Genomic DNA, 16,081 nt, shown 5'->3' with positions numbered 1-16,081 from the left:
GCTCTGAAAGTTCTTCCGCATTCAGGACAGGTGGTTCCAGATGGCAGATCGGGCTTTGGTTGTCGCTGCCTCTTTCCATTTTCTTCTCTTTTCCTCTAATTCTGCACATCTGTCGGCTTTGAAAGTTGCTGTTCCTTCTCGGATGATGGTTTGCCAGAGTTTCTTGTCCTCGGCATTGGTTTCCCAATTGCTGATGTCGATGTTACATTTCTTCATGTTGGCTTTTAAGACGTCTTTGAATCTCTTCTGTTGTCCGCCTCTTTTATGTTTGCCTACTTTAAGTTGGGAGTAGAAGATTTGTTTCGGCAGACGTTCGTCTTTCATCTGAACAACATGACCGCTCCATCTTAGTTGATTCTTGATAACGTAGGCTTCAATGCTTCTTGTTTTTGCTTCATTTAGCACACTGACGTTGGTTCTTCTATCTTCCCAACTGATATTTAAGATATTTCGAAGACAGCGTTGATGGAACTTTTCAAGTGCCTTCAGATGTCATCAGTATGTTGTCTAAGTTTCTGATGCATACAGGAGTGTTGGGATCACCACTGCTTTGTACACTAACATTTTAGTGCCTGTTCGGATGTCACGATCATGAAAGACTCTTGTTCGGAGACGTCCAAAAGCTGTTCCAGCGCATTTAAGACGATGTTGGATCTCATCATTAAGGTCGATATTGGAGGAGAGGTAACTTCCAAGATATGGGAAGTGGTCCACATTTTCCAGGGTTGTTTCACCAAGTTGGATTGATGGTTCTATCTGATTTGTCTCAGTTGGTAGATGATCTGAGTCTTCTTGGAATCGATGGTAAGTCCAAGTTTCGTGTATGCACGGTTGAAGGCAGTCAGAATCTGTTGTAGGTGGTTTTCTGAGAGAGCTGCAACACAGTTGTCGTCTGCGTATTGGAATTCGATGAGGGAACTCGTGGATGTCTTGTTTTTGGACTTGAGACGGGCAAGATTGAAAAGTCTGCCATCTGTTCTGTAGACGATTTCGATTCCTGAGGGTAGATCATCCTTGATGATGTCCTTTACAATGTCAAGGAAATGTCAGTTTCAGATGGAATTGTTTGGCAGCATTTGAAATCTGGATATTGATTCTGATGGACAGAATGAACACCCTACATTGATATTTAGAGCAAAGTTGATTTCTTGGAATAGACCAAATGAAATGAAAATTTACTTCTGGCTGCATTCTCACAATTATTCAAAATTAATGCATTATATTTTTATTTTGTTTGAGGATCAACCTTTCAAATTTTCTATGAATGGTTCCTTTGTAAATTGGGACATTGTACACGCTAGTATATGAAGGGGAGCTTGATTACTAATCCCATTTGTTGTTAAACATTGGAATGAGTCCTAAATTGGGAAGGCAGTTTGTTTTCTGAGTAATTATTGTGATCAATGTGCAAACACGACTACAATTGCTAATATGCACGTCACCATGATCGCAGCACAGACCTTTAGTCCTTTGGTTAACCCATTTAGTGCAAACTGGGAAAGATTTTCATAAGTTCGTACCACAGGAGAAACTAACAAAGATATGAAGCTTTATCCACATTTTCTTGCCAAATAAGGCTGTTGGGCATTTAGCTAACTTTGGAAAAGTTAACCAGATACCAACTCTAATTGGGGAAGTCACAATTCTTAGCACATTAACTTTACGTAAATTTGTAGATTCCCAAACAACTATTTGTGTTTCTAATATTAACATAGCCTATTGTTTAAATACCAGCTTGAAAATAGCTAATCAATTTCAACCTCTGTGCAGAAACCTGGAAGTGTATCTGAAATTCATTTGACATACAAACTGAACATCAAGCTGTGATTCACCATATTTGTTTACAAGATACATACCATGGGTAGTTTTGGTATACAACATCACAGAAGAACCCAAATAAATCTCAGGATGATGGCAAGGAATTTGTCAGAAGACTGCACACAGGGCTAATACTCGCCTTCAGAATTCTAAGAGAACAGACATGGATGGTCTCAAACCAGTTTACAGTGGATCTAGGTTCAAAGCAAAAATACTCCACAGACTAAAAAAAAGTCCTCAAAAGGTAGGAAAGCCAACTTGCTAAGGATACTTAACATTGGTTCAAATGTGGGGTCTCCTGGGGTTAGTTAATACACCTTGTATCAAACAAAAGGGACATTTAACCTACAGCCAAGTATAACTAATCTGATCTGGAAGTGCTCGACGCTGACAAAAGTGGCAAAACTGGGATGTTCTTAAAATTCCAAAAGATTGAGTACAACTATATGGCAATATAGAAATGGAGCACAAAGAGGTAATACGTTCTCATGAAATAACACAATTCTACCTGTGATGGTAGATGATGTATTCCTGTTTTCAGTCATGGCATTAAAGCAGAGATACAAGGAAATAAATAAAGCAAAAGCCTCAAATTCAGTTATGAAAGGGTTATATAAAAATATTCCGAGGATGTGTCATGTTAAGGTACTCTTGCATATCTCATGGTTAAAAAGGGAGATAGTGCCAGAGCACAAGTAGCACAAACAAAACAGACGCTGCAATTGCACCTTCAGATCTTGCGCGAATCCAACACACAACACAACCCAAGGCTTCTCACAATACTTGAGTTATATGTTGAACTCCACCCAAGATAAAGTTGCTCTCAGCATGCTGCTATTTATACATAGCTAGCCATTATTTGGGTAATATGTCTCACTTGTTGATCAGAGTGTAACTGCGTTAGTTCTTTCAATGCTCTTGACAAAACTGGACTGTTTTAGGAGTACAAGGTCAGGAGAAGAAAATAAAAGGCGCAAAAAAGATTGACATCAAAACAGAGGTTAAACCCACCAGGGAAGGATGAAAAGGATGGATCTCCTCACTCTTCCCTAAACTTGAGGTCATCCAAAACTCTGTTCTCATGCCCCAAACTGCACCAAGTCCCACTCACTCATCATCCCTCTGCTTTCTTACCTACTGTGACTCCTGGTTAAGCAATACCTTGATCCTCATTCTTTATTTTCAAATCCTTTCACGACTTTACCCCTCCCCTATCTCTGTAACTTCCTCCAGCCATAGATTCTTTCAAGATATCGATCTCCTCCAATTCTGGCCTTGATCATCTGACTTTATTCACTCCACCACTGGCAGCCATGCCCTCAACTTCCACATTGCTAAGCTCTGGAATTCCCTGCCTAAACTCTTCACGTCTCTGTTCTCCTTTAGGATGTTCCTGAAACCCTCTCTCTTTCACCAAGATTTTTGTCATCAGCCTGGCTTGATAACACTCTTCTGAAAATCTTGGATGCTTATTACGTTAGTTTACAACAGTCACAGAATCATCAAAAATTTACACAGGAGGCCATTCAGCCCATCACATCTGTGTTAACTGAAGTGGAGCTAGTTCCACAGGCCTCAGATCACAGCTCAAATGCAAATCCAAGAACCGTATAAATGTGATGAGAGTTTCTGCCTCTACCATCTCTCGGACAGAGAGTTCCAAGACCCCCCCACTCTGCCTGGGTGATTTTCCTCATCTCCCCTCTAACCCTTTACCAATTATTTTAAATCTATATCCTCAGGTTTTTGACTCTTCTACCAAGGGAAACTGGTCCCTCTTTTATCTTGCCCCCACCCCCCCCCCGCCCCAAACATTAATTTTATACACTACATTTCCATTAAATCTCCACACAACCTCCTTTGTTCCACCACCCCCCACACACAAAAAAAAAACAATTTTAGTTTATCCAATCTTTCCTCTACCTCCACCTTTCCAGTCCTGGAAAGATCTTCATGAATCCTCTCTGTACCCTCTCCACTGCAATTACAACTTTCACTGAAAACCAACATGCAGGTGTAATAAGCAGTTCAGGCAGCAAATGGTATGTCAGCCTTCACTACAAAAGAATCTGTCTACAGGAGCAAGGATGTCTTACTGCAGTTATACAAGGCCCTGGTGAGATCACATCTGGAGCATCATGCACAGCTTTGGACTCCATACCCAAGGGATATACAAGCAGTCCCCAGGGTATGCAAGGGTTCCGCCCCTGAGAACCACCTGGAAGCCGATTTCTCCACAAGTCAGAAATGTCCGTTTTCTGTAGTAACCCATGTTGTATTGCTATACTTCTTTGATTTCAATGAATATTGCACCTCCTCAAATGATTTCCCTCACATCCCTCTGGATTATTTGGCATTTTGCTGCTGCTGTGACCAGTCCATCTACATTTCCCTGCAGTCTGAAAGCTTTCCTCCGCGCTGTCAATCACACAGCCAATCTCTATCACCTGCAAACTTCTTGATCACACCCCCTACATCTGGGTCTTAATCATTTACACATTTTACAGAAAGCAAGGGACCAAATACTGAGCCCTGTAGAACTCCACTGGTGACAGGCTTCCAGACATAAAAATGCGCATCAACCATTCCCTTTGCTTCTTGTAAGTTTGGATCTAGTTTGCCTCTCCCATGTATTCCATGGGCTTTGACATTTTTTGACCAGCTTGCCATGTAGGACATTGTTAAATGTCTTACTGAAATCCACATGGTCAAATATACTACTCCTATCGATCTTCTGGTTACGTCCTTGAAAAATTCAATCTTCTTCATGAGACATATTGAGAAAAGAACCTTAGAAAGACGTCCCAATAAAAGTCTCCAAGATAATGTGCTTTGAAAAGATGGGCAAAGTGTTTGCATTTGGCGGGGAAGAAAACCAGGGGACCACCAATATGATAGTCACCAAGGAAACAAATACACAGAGTGGCAAGAATACAGAACTGACTACTATGACATAGTTGAGGGAAAGACATATTTAAGGGTAAACTAAATAAGCATGAGAGAGAAGTATTACAGAGAATGGATGGAAAAGGGCTTAAATAGAGCATAAACATAGATAAGGACTGGTGGCGCTGAATGCACCATTTCTCTGATGTACATTCCATGTTATTTTATTTTAGCAAACTCCCTACCCAGTAATTTTCCTCATGCATTTGTTGATATACCACACCCAACAATGACCGGACACCTAGATGCGACCAACATTTTTTCCCCCAAATTGGTCCTTAAATAGTTGAACAAATCAAAATTTAAGTATTTTAAATTCATACAAAGCACCTTACAAATACCCCTTACCTAATTTTTTATTTTTAGGTGAAACAAATGCACCATCGTCTGGTAGGGCTAAGCAAAGGGAGGCAGAGGACTGTGATCCCGAAGAAGCTCGTGATCTGGACTTGGTTGCATTTCTTTGTTGCTGTATTCTAGAAGAATGGGAACGATGGGACTGTTGATTAGGTTGGAACTTTGATTCTGCTTTACACTTTTCATCTTCTATTGCAGATTCTGAAAAATATTGGTTAAGGGAATTGTCAGCGGGAATGTTGCAGACAGAAACATACATTTCCCCAAGTCAAACATTTCTAATTTCAAGATAAAATCATATTTAGTATTTTGACTCCCTCTCAGCATTAGGTTATAAATCATAGATATAAATAGAAAACTCACAAAAGAAAGATTTTAGTAATTTCAATACAGGTTATAGCAAACATTTTGACTTTTTAAGCAAGGAAGCTATCTTCTTCAAAGATTTACCTGATAAAGTAAATCTGATTTACCTGATAAAGATTTACCTGATTTTAAGTAACTAAGATAGATTTTAGTCTAAATGATCTGATCAAAAGGAAATCAATATGTACAGGAGTAATGCACAAATAAGCAAGCCCTTTTTTTCCCCTTAATAGAAAGGAGAAAACTTATGAAGGCACCAATATGAAGTAGACACAACAGTTAAGACTACACATTCAGAGAGCCCTCCTTGTCCATAAAGTATCAAAAATAATTAGCCTGGAATATACACTATATTAGATGATAGTAAGTTGCATTGTAACAAATGAGCAAAGTCTTTACAAATGATTTACAAAAGCTGTTTTAGTGCATTAATTTCACTGTTGGCATTTGTTTTTTTTTAAACAACTTGTACAGGCAGCCTCCAGGTTATGACGGGGTTCCATTTGTAACCCAAACTGTTCATAAATCGGAAACGAACACCAGTGTATGGGAGACTATGACAGAAATAGCTGCGACGGGAGAGTGAGCAGGCACGGGAAGAACGGCCGGCAGCCAGACTCACCGACCATGACTGAGCGAGTGAGTATGCTCATTGTTTCCAGCTCTGCTCAGCTCGACCCAGCCCCATTTGTTGTGGTTTGGAGGTGGGCATTGGGGGGGGGGGGAGAAGAGAAGGCAGGTGGAAATGCCCTGCTCCCACCTGGCAGAAGATGCCTGCAGCCCCAGAGCAGCTGGTGAATCCATCCCATGACAGTCTCCCAAACACTCGTTTGTACATACGGGGTGCCCATAAGTTGGGTGTTCACAACCTGGAGAGGACTTGTATTGCACACGTACAAAGACATTTTAAGACATATTCATTTTTAATTTTTGTACTATTCTGTGGTAAGAATATTCAGGGATTTAAATAGCATTGACATTCATGAGTCATTAATGATTGGGGACCTGGGTGAGCAAAAGAAAATAACAAAACCATTAAGTTTTGTTTTGCAGTGGATCTGTGAGAAATAAACTATGGAGTATACATTAAAATGTTAAGATTGTGATGAACTTTACTCGAGGTTTCATGACAGAATTTGCATTCAAACCCAACTCTTGGTGTATACAGCACACTATAGGAAAAGCAGCTATTTTGTTAGTGCTACTGATTATGACATGCAGGTGGCTGGAGCACTGAAGTCAGAGGGCATCATCATTAACAAGTTTCAGTATTATATTTAGTTCACAGTTTGTACAAAATAGAACACACTTTCAGATTAGAGTCAACCCACTACCAGGAAAAAATCTAGATTCTTACAATTATTTGGAAGAGATGAATAAAATAACGAAAAATGAATTAAAAAACATTGAGAGAAAAATTGCACAAAGGGTAAAGATAATTTATCAATTAGGGCAACATTTAGATGCACTGACCCATTATACCATCGATTTCAGGAGTCAATGATTCAGAATCTTCCAGCTCTTGGGCATCCATGGAAAGGGTCTCCAGGTGTTCACTGAGAGAATCCACCGACTCATCATCATTCACAGATCCATTAATGTGATAACCATTTATTTCCTCCTTCTCCGAAGAAGCCGCAGACAGTTCACCACCATTGGCTGTATTTTTACTTGGCTGTGGTTGTTCTGGCTCTGCTTCGACTTTTGGCTTTGGTTTAATTTTCTTCTTCTTTTTGTTCTAGGTATTGTTAAAAAGGCAGATGCTTAAAACATTGTTTATTTAAAAGACTTCAAATCCTGTAGGGGTTTTTTTTGAAGTCACAATTTGCTGTGGCAAGTTTTCATGAAAGCTTTTGTTACATGTTAAGAATGTTTCCTCCTTTTCTCTGCATCTAGTGCCAATATAAAGAATTTCTTTGCTGTATAGGGATCAGGTGAAGGACAAGATCTCTTGCCTAACCCTCAGACACACCCATTAAATGTCATTCCTACTACAACATTTCAAATAGTTATTGACTGACTACCCAGTTTACAGCAGGATTGTACTGTAGAAGTACACTGAGTGTTAGTCTCTCTGCCTGATTTCAACACTGTCAGATCATTAGCACATTTCAAGTAGATTTCTTTGAAGATGTATTGAAAAGATCAAATCTGCTGGATATGAATCCAGACTGCAAAGGTGAAAGGCCTTTATTAACTCTAAGGGTTTCAACTAGTGCTGGAACTTAATATCAGAGCAGTAACACTTACCAGTTTGTTCAGCAGTCAACACAGACATCAAGATTGCTAGTAGCTAAAAAGCCAGAATTAACTTAAGGTGCAATTTTCCCCACACGTTATTTTTTTTTAAATGTATTATTTCAGGACGTGGGTATCACTGGGCAGGTCAACACTTATTGCCCATCCCAAATCACCAATAGAGATGCAGTGGTGAGCCACCTTCTGAAATCACTGCCTTTCTGGTGAAGGCACTTCTAAAGTTGTTGGGAAGCGAGTTAGAGGGTCTTGATCCAAAAACGATGAAGGAGCGGCAATAGATTTCCAAGTCGGGAATGGTATGCAGATTGGAGGGGAACCTGCAGGTGCTGACACCCCAATGTGCTTGGAGCACTCGTCCTCTTTAGTGGTAGAGGTTGTGGGTTTGGGAGGTGATGTCAGGCTAGCCTAGGTAACTGCAGCGTGTCTTGCACAGATATATATTGTAGCCACAATGCAGTTGTGTAGGGAGTGAATGTTTAGGGTGGTGAATGGGGTGCTAATCAAAGGGGCTGCTTTGTTCTGGATGGTTTCAAGCTTTTATTTTGAGTGAGTGTTTAGTTTCTACTCATCCAGGCAAGTGGAAAGTTTTCCATTAGGCTTCTGGTTGGTGCCTTGCCAATGCTGGAAAGGCTTTGGCATTTTAGAGGGCGAGTTACTCGCCACAGGATACTTGACCAAGTAATTACTTGGCTGGTCCAGTTGAATTTCTAGTTAATGGTGATCTCCTGACATTGATGGTGGGAGGACTTGGCAATGGTAATGCCATTCATCATCAGGCCTGGGAGGTCAGACACACTTTTGTCGGGAGATGGTCACTGCCTTGCATTTATGTGACACAAATGTTAATTGCCATTTGTCTGTCTATGCCTGTCTAGGTCTTGCCACACGCAGGCACGGATGGATTCATTTACTTTGGAGCTGAGAAGGAACTGAAATATCTAAAACCAGGTGGATAGAGAATTTTTCAGAAAATATTAGCAATCACATATTGGTTAGAATTAAATGCATGTTGCTATGTGACCATGATTTGGCAGGACAAAAGATTTTATCTGCAAGTCTCTAAAAGGCAAATATCCAATTCCAGCGTCTGTCACAGGACAGATAATATTAAGTCAACATGACAATGGAGTGCTATGTCGAAGCTGGCTGGAGAGGCGCACTGGCATGCCTGCCCATACATGTGCAGAAGTTACACAGAAATGAAAGAAAAGGATTAAAGGTTATCGGAAACAGTATCAGGACAATCTTAACAGAGCAAGATTTAAAGAAGGGCATAATTCAACAAATCTTGTGGTGGTTGGGAGATGGAGAGGTTGTGGGTTGAGGCAAATGGTGTGATGAATTAACACACTGTCTTTACACCTTTAAACCTTGTGCTTGAATCCAGTCCACAAAGATAGGAACCTTCTCTTGGGCTACCTGGATGGTCATATTTAAAATGAATCTCAGTCTTAACCAAGTTCCTACTTTTCTTAACTCCGCAGCACCAAATTAAACTGGTATTTTAAAAAAACTCAAGCAGGAAAGTAAACAGGTGACTGGTAAATTAAATATATATTGAGATACTGATTAAGTGGTAATATAACTTGGGTGACATTTGTAATATATTAAACTGAATTTACTTTTAAAAAAAAAGACAAGTGAAGAAGGCTGAGTGCAAATGAATTACATGTCACAAACTCTACACAGAGGAGTCTGGTCAAGATCAAGGCACTCCCAATAATAGAAAGGAATGGAAATTCCTGACATTCTTAACGATTAAGGGGATTCAAAATCATTTTTTTCCTCAAGGCCACATTCTGCACAGCATTCGCAGAATTCTTTTGTTTAATTCACTCATTCACAAGATGTGGGTGTCATTTACTGCCCATCCCTGATTGTACTTGAGGTGCTGGCGAGACATTTTTGAACTGCTGAATTCTAGGTATTCCCACGTATTACTAGGTAGGGACTTCCAATGTTTTAACCTAGCAATATCAAACGATGTATTTCCAAATTAAGACTGTACATTTTAAGCTACAGAGAAAGGGGGAGGGATAGAGAGAACAAAGGAAGTATCTTGATGTGTGGAGACCAAGAGAAAATTAACTAAGCACATTGGTGGCAGCTAAGAGGGAGTTATGAAGGTTTGTTAATAGCAGCTAAGCTGTCTGGAAGAGCTGTAAATAGGAGAGAACTCAGAATAGAAGAAAGATTAAAACAAAAATAAACAAACCACATTGTAACTGTGCAGTTTGTGGAAACCTGAAATAAAGGAGAATGCTGGAAAAGCCCAGAAAGGCCAGGCAGCATCTGTAGAGAAAGAAAAGCCAAGTTAATGTTACAAGTCAATGACTTTACATTAGAACTGGCCAGAGATCAAAAAGCATAAAAATTGCAGATGCTGAAAATAAATCCCAGAAAATCTCAATGACCAAAAAAAAATTACAAATTAAGAGTATGAGAGTAAACTGCAGATATACAAGGGTAGCTCAAGTAAACATTGGTCCCTTAGACGAGAGTGGGGAATTAATAATGGGAAGTAGAGAAATGACAGATTCTAAATAATTATTCTGAACCAGTCTTCATGGTAGAAGATACCAAAACCATCCAAAGAATAATAGATAATCAAGGGGCTACAGGGACGGATGAGCTTAAAGCAATCGCTGTCACTTGGAAGACAGTACTAGGCAACCTAATGGGGCTAGAGGCCAACAATCCCCCGTAGCTGAAAGTATCCTAGGGACTTGCAGTGACTGCAGGGATAGTGGGTGTATTGGTTGCAGTCAACCAAAAATCCCTCTATTCTAGAGGGGTTCCAGAGGATTGGAAAACAACAGATCTAACACTGCTATTCAAGAAAAGAGGAGACAGAAAGCAGGAAATTATTGGCCAGTTAGCCTAACGTCTGCCTTTGGGGAAAATGCTTGAATCCATTCTTGAGGTGGTAATAGCAGGGCATTTAGAAAATCAGAAGACAATCCAGAGAGTCAACATGGTTTTATAAAAGGGAAATAATGCTCGACAGATTTATTAGTGTTCTTTGAGGATGTAATAAACGGGGTGGATAAAGAGGAACTAGTAGACGCAAGTGTATTTGGATTTCCAAAAGGCACTCAACAAGGTGTCACATAAAAAGGTTATTGCACAAGAGCTAACAGAGTTGGGGGGGGGGGGGGTGGTGGGTGAGGGGGAATATTGGCATAAATAGATGATTGACTAACTAACAGAGTCAGGATAAGTGAATCATTTTCGGATTGAAAGTCAGTCACTCGTGGAGTGCCACAGGGATTGGTGCTGTACCCCAACTGTTTATGGTCTATATTAATGACTTAGATGAAGGGACTGACTGTACTGTAGACAGACTTGCTGATGATGCAAAGATAGATGGGTTAACAAAGAGCATGCAAAGAGATATAGACAAGTTAAGTGAGTGTGCAAAAAGTTGGCAGATGGAATATAATATAGGAAAATGTGAGCAGGAAGAATGAAAAAGCAAATTTTTATTAGAATGGAGTGTGACGATAAAATAGGAATACAAAGGGGTCTGGGAGTTCTGTGCATTAAACACAAAGGGTTGACGTGTAGGTGCAACAGGTAATTAGAAAGACTTATGGAATGTTGAGCTTTATTGTAGGGGGTATGTACTACAAAATAAGCTGCCAGTGAGACTGCACCTGGAGTACTGTGTACACTTTTGATCTCCATATTTACAGAAGCATGTACTTGCAATGGAGGCAGTGCAGACAAGGTTCACTAGGTTGATCCCTGGAATTGAAGGGTTGACATGTGAAGAGAGGTTGAGCCTATACTCATTGGAGTTTAGAAGAATTAGAGGTGATCTCATTGAAACAAAGATTCTGAGATGTTTCCCCAAGTGGAGGTATCTAAAACAAGGGTGTAGAGTTTCAGAATAAGGGGTTACTTATTTTGGATGGAGATGAAGAATCTTTGAAGAAGATGAAGAAGGTGGTGAATCTTTAGTGCTGTGGAACTGGAATCATTGAATATATTTGAGGACAGACTAACAGATATTTGAACTTCAAAGGATTCAAGGGAGAAAGTGATGGAGGCCAAGACTGAATCAGCCACCACCTTCACCACTTTATTGAATGGTAGAGCAGGCCCAGAGGCTATTTGGCCTACTTCTGCTCCAGTTTCTTATGTTCTTATGAGTAAGCACTGTTTGGCAGGACTATCAAAGACACCTTCCATTATTTTGCCAAGAATTGAAAGTAAACTGATGGGGATGTTATTGACTGGTTTGGATTTATCAGTTTTTATTGTACGGGTAGGGCATAACTGGTCATTTTTCCCACATTGAATCATTTTCAGATATACCTGTTACTGCTCCTCCACACTCCTCATTAAAGCAGGGCGTGTCTCTTGGCTTGATGCCAATGATAGAATGAGGGATATTCCAGACCATGAGGTTACAATTTATGGGGAATACAATGCAAGACCTGACAGCCCACAGTTCTTCATGTACACAGAGCTCTGAGCTGGTAGATCTAATCAGAATCCATGCTATTTTGGGTGGTATCAATGCCACACGTCTTAAGTGTGATGACAGGAGTTATTTCCACATGGAATTTGCAGTGGTTGCACTTAACAATACTGTCCTCAGTGTTACTGGCATCGCTGAAACATGCACAAAGAACGAAAAGCTATTTTTCCCCCCCATGAACAAAATGACATTTGCAAACATGATAAATCTTTATAAAACACTGGTTCTTCACAACAGGTGTACTGTATCCAGTTCTGGTCAACTCACTTTAGGAAAGATGCAACATCTTTGGGGGGGGGGGGGGGGGGGGGGGGGGTAGGCCAAGAAGAGTTTTACAAAAATAATTCAAGGAATGAAGGACTTCAATTATGTGGAAAGACTTGAACTGGGATCGTTCCCCTTGGAGCAGAGGAGGTTGAGAGGGGATCTGACTGAAGTATTTAACATCAATAAAGGCATAGACAGAGGAGACTGAAACTGATCCCACCGACAAAAGGGTCAGGAAACAGAATGAGGGTCATTGGTTAAAAAAAATTAAAATGGAGGTGAGGAAACACTTTTACACAGCTCATGGTTAGGGTCTGGAATGTACTGAGGTAAAACCAGAGAGGTAGTAGTGGAAGAAGATTCAACTGTGGCTTTCAAAAAGAAAAATATCTGAAAGCAAAGTACTTACAGGGATGAAGAGGGCAGGGGGCTGGAACAAGCTGGAATGCTCTTGTATAGAGCTGGTATGGACTCCAAGGGTTGAATGACCTCCCGTGTTGTAATCATTCTGTGATTTTATTCCACTACAACAGTTGGCTGCTTTTACCACTACTTACGACTTTCCAATTAGGAAGTCTAAAGATGATTGAAAATTAGTTGGGAGGTAGGAAATTGAATCGGGATTTGAAGGGCAAAATGTGACAAGGGGTTTGAAGTCCAGATCAACCACGGTCTATTTAAATGGCAGAGCAGGCTTAAAGGGCTGAGTGGCTTCCTACTATTTTTATGTCAAGTTTCTTACCTTCTTTTTCCCTGTTACGTTCCATTCTTTTAGTACTTCTGTGGCATAACCTTAATTAAAAATCATAAATCATTAAATTACAGGAATTATTCAAAAAGCACATCAAATGTCATGATATACACACACACACACATATTTTCAAAATATCACAAACTGATTTGTGAAACCTTTGCATTAGCAGGAATTTGTTCCTGTTGTTATATTATTGGCACAACCAGAATTTACACTACTGTATGCGTTTTGTGCTGGTGATGTTGATTTGATGTTTTAGAATTGTGTAAACATGCTATCACATTTGACAAAAAATCCCAAAAGGAATATAAAAAAGGCTGACAATCTATTTTTCATATATTGCAGATGTTTGCAACAAGTCTGAACCAACAAAGATTCACAGTTCAAGGAAGATAGGAGGGTGGATTCTTCTCATTGGTGCCACAATGTTCTAGATGGTTTTCCAAAAAATAAAGACAACCCAAGAGCATCAGAAAAATTGTTCTGCTGCTTTTTCCAAGGGCAAAGTATTAAATGCTTTTTTCTGTTAAAGTAGATAAATCCATTACTAAAAATCACTAATTTGCTGGAAAAAAAAGTTTTGAATATCCTTTTAAAAGAGAAGTTGTGGAACTGAGGATGAAGGGAGTTGGACATTGGCCTTTCATTTTCAGTATCTGGATTGTAATCTAGCCCAAATTAATGAGATGATTGTGACCTTTGTCTGTTGGCTACTAAATTCCTAAATATGGGAAGATTCAATCTAGTTTCTCACAGATACAGACAAAGCACCAAACCATTCCGTTTCACCATTAACAGGAAATGTGGGAGATACTCAGCAGATTAGGCAACATCAGTGGAGAGAAATAGAATGACCTTTCAGGTCAATAACCCTGGATTTGAACTCAAAAAGTGAGAAAACAATTGTGTTTTAAATTGCAGAGATAGGGAGGAGTGGAAAGAACAAAAGGGAGGTCTATGATAAGAGTGCAGATGAAGTTGTCAAGGTAATCCTACTTTAAATACTAATAGTTAAAGACAGAGGAGAAAAGCAAAAGAACAAATTGAAACTGAAAGGTAAAATAAGGTGGTGTTCCTCAACCTTACACCAGGCCTCACTGGCAATGTGGAAGGCTAAAGGGAGAGGGCATAGAACTATAGTGACAGCACCAGTAGCTGAAGGTTACCCATTCAGACCAAACGGAGGCTTTCTGGAAAGCAATCCATCTTCAACCTGAAACGTTAACTCTGCTTTTCTTTCCACGGTTGCCACCTGACCTGAGTGTTTCCATCATTTTATTTCAGATTTACAGCATCTGCTGTTATTTTGATTCTTATGTACTACTTCCACCCCACCAGCTTCCACAGGCAACCAATCACCTTCCATAATTTCTGCCATCTTCAACACGATGCCACCACCAGGCACACCTCCCCTTCCATTCCCCATTCAGCATGTCAAAGGGACAGTTTCCTCTGTGACTCGCTGGTTCACTCTTCCACCCTAACAACCACTCCTCTTCTCGGCACTTTTCCATGCAAATGCAGGTGATGCAGCACGTGCCCTTTTACCTCTTCCCTTCTCGCCATCCAGAGATCAGAAGTCCTTCCAGGTGAAGCAACAGTTCACTTTCATCTCTTCCAATTTAGTGCTCATAATGTGGAGAAACCAAATGTGGAGAATCCATTGGAGAAACCAAATGCAGATTGGGTGACTGCTTTGCAGAACACCACCATACAAGTCTGCAGGGATGACCCTCAAGGGTCCAATCAACTGTCACTTTAATTCTCTGACACACTCTGACCTCAGTCTTTGACCTCCCAAACCGCTGCAACAATGCCTAATGCAAACTTGAGAAACAGCACCTCATCTTCCTTAGGACACAACATTGGCTTTTTCTCTTCCTCCACACATATTGCTGTACCTTTCAGTTTTAATTTGTTCCTTTGTCTTTTCTCTCTTGGATTTCTAGTAATGCATTGAAAGTGATGTTTGCCTTGACAACTCTGGTCTCCACCCTATCGCAGCCATTCTGCTTAAACTTGCTACTATTTACAACTTAAAACATGCTTGTTTTCTCACTTTTCCAGTTCTGAGGAAGGGTCATTGACCTGAAACACTGTTTCTTTGCTTAATGCTACCTGACCTGTGCCATTTTCTACTTTCATTCTGGATTTCCAACTTCTGCAGTTTTGTTTTGCTCCCATTTCAGCATTTTTTGGTAATGGCATTCAGATAGGCTTAAGGACAGCGAGTGTAGGAAATGGAAATACCACAGCAGTTTAAAAAAAATAACAATATAATAAAAATAAGGGAAAGTGGTCTGAATAGGTCATTCCAGTTTGGATCTCTGAAGATCCACTAAGAGTCAATCTCCAATGCCTTCCTTAATCTGGATGAGATTAGTATCCAAGGATAATGTATGGATCTTAGTTTGAAAATGTAGGTATGATCTGTGTTCAACATCTTCTTTGACCTTTTTTCAAGCCCTAGGCAAAGATTTTTTGGGGGGAATTAACTGGAAAAAGAAAGCAAAGCATACAGAAATTTTTGTTCATAAATCACTCTGGGAGCCCACCAGGGAACATTCTCACAGGAGGAATTCTATAATAGTACAACAGTGAATGGGAAATAATCTTCAGTGATAGATGGCTGAACTCTTGATGATCAATTCTGCTTTGAAACAGTTAGGGTACAGCAAGTTAGCAGCTATATTCAATACAGGTACCTGAAATTGACTGCTGATTGGGAATACAGCTTCAGGTTCCAGGTTGAGTCTAATCAGAGTTTAAGATATTGTGGGACAGAATCCATTTTAATTCTACATTATGTAATTAGAAATAGCTAAAGG

At 40.0% G+C, this 16,081-nt stretch overlaps 1 protein-coding gene across 1 annotated transcript in view; it reads right to left on the bottom strand.

Annotated features, from left to right (window-relative positions):
- Window positions 1-16,081, bottom strand: part of spats2 (spermatogenesis associated serine rich 2) — a 94,394-nt gene that overhangs the window by 34,644 nt on the left and 43,669 nt on the right. Inside the window, exons 5-7 of the mRNA XM_052009601.1 lie at window positions 13,242-13,291; window positions 6,961-7,225; window positions 5,113-5,322 (exon numbers count right to left, since the gene is read on the bottom strand). Coding sequence (XP_051865561.1) covers window positions 5,113-5,322; window positions 6,961-7,225; window positions 13,242-13,291 — 525 coding nt within the window. The remainder of the gene's footprint in view (window positions 1-5,112; window positions 5,323-6,960; window positions 7,226-13,241; window positions 13,292-16,081) is intronic.

The sequence above is a fragment of the Pristis pectinata genome, chromosome X (genome assembly GCF_009764475.1).
Source record: "Pristis pectinata isolate sPriPec2 chromosome X, sPriPec2.1.pri, whole genome shotgun sequence".
In the NCBI taxonomy this organism is placed as follows: Eukaryota; Metazoa; Chordata; class Chondrichthyes; order Rhinopristiformes; family Pristidae; genus Pristis; species Pristis pectinata.
This window is presented reverse-complemented; position numbering and strand designations above follow the sequence as displayed.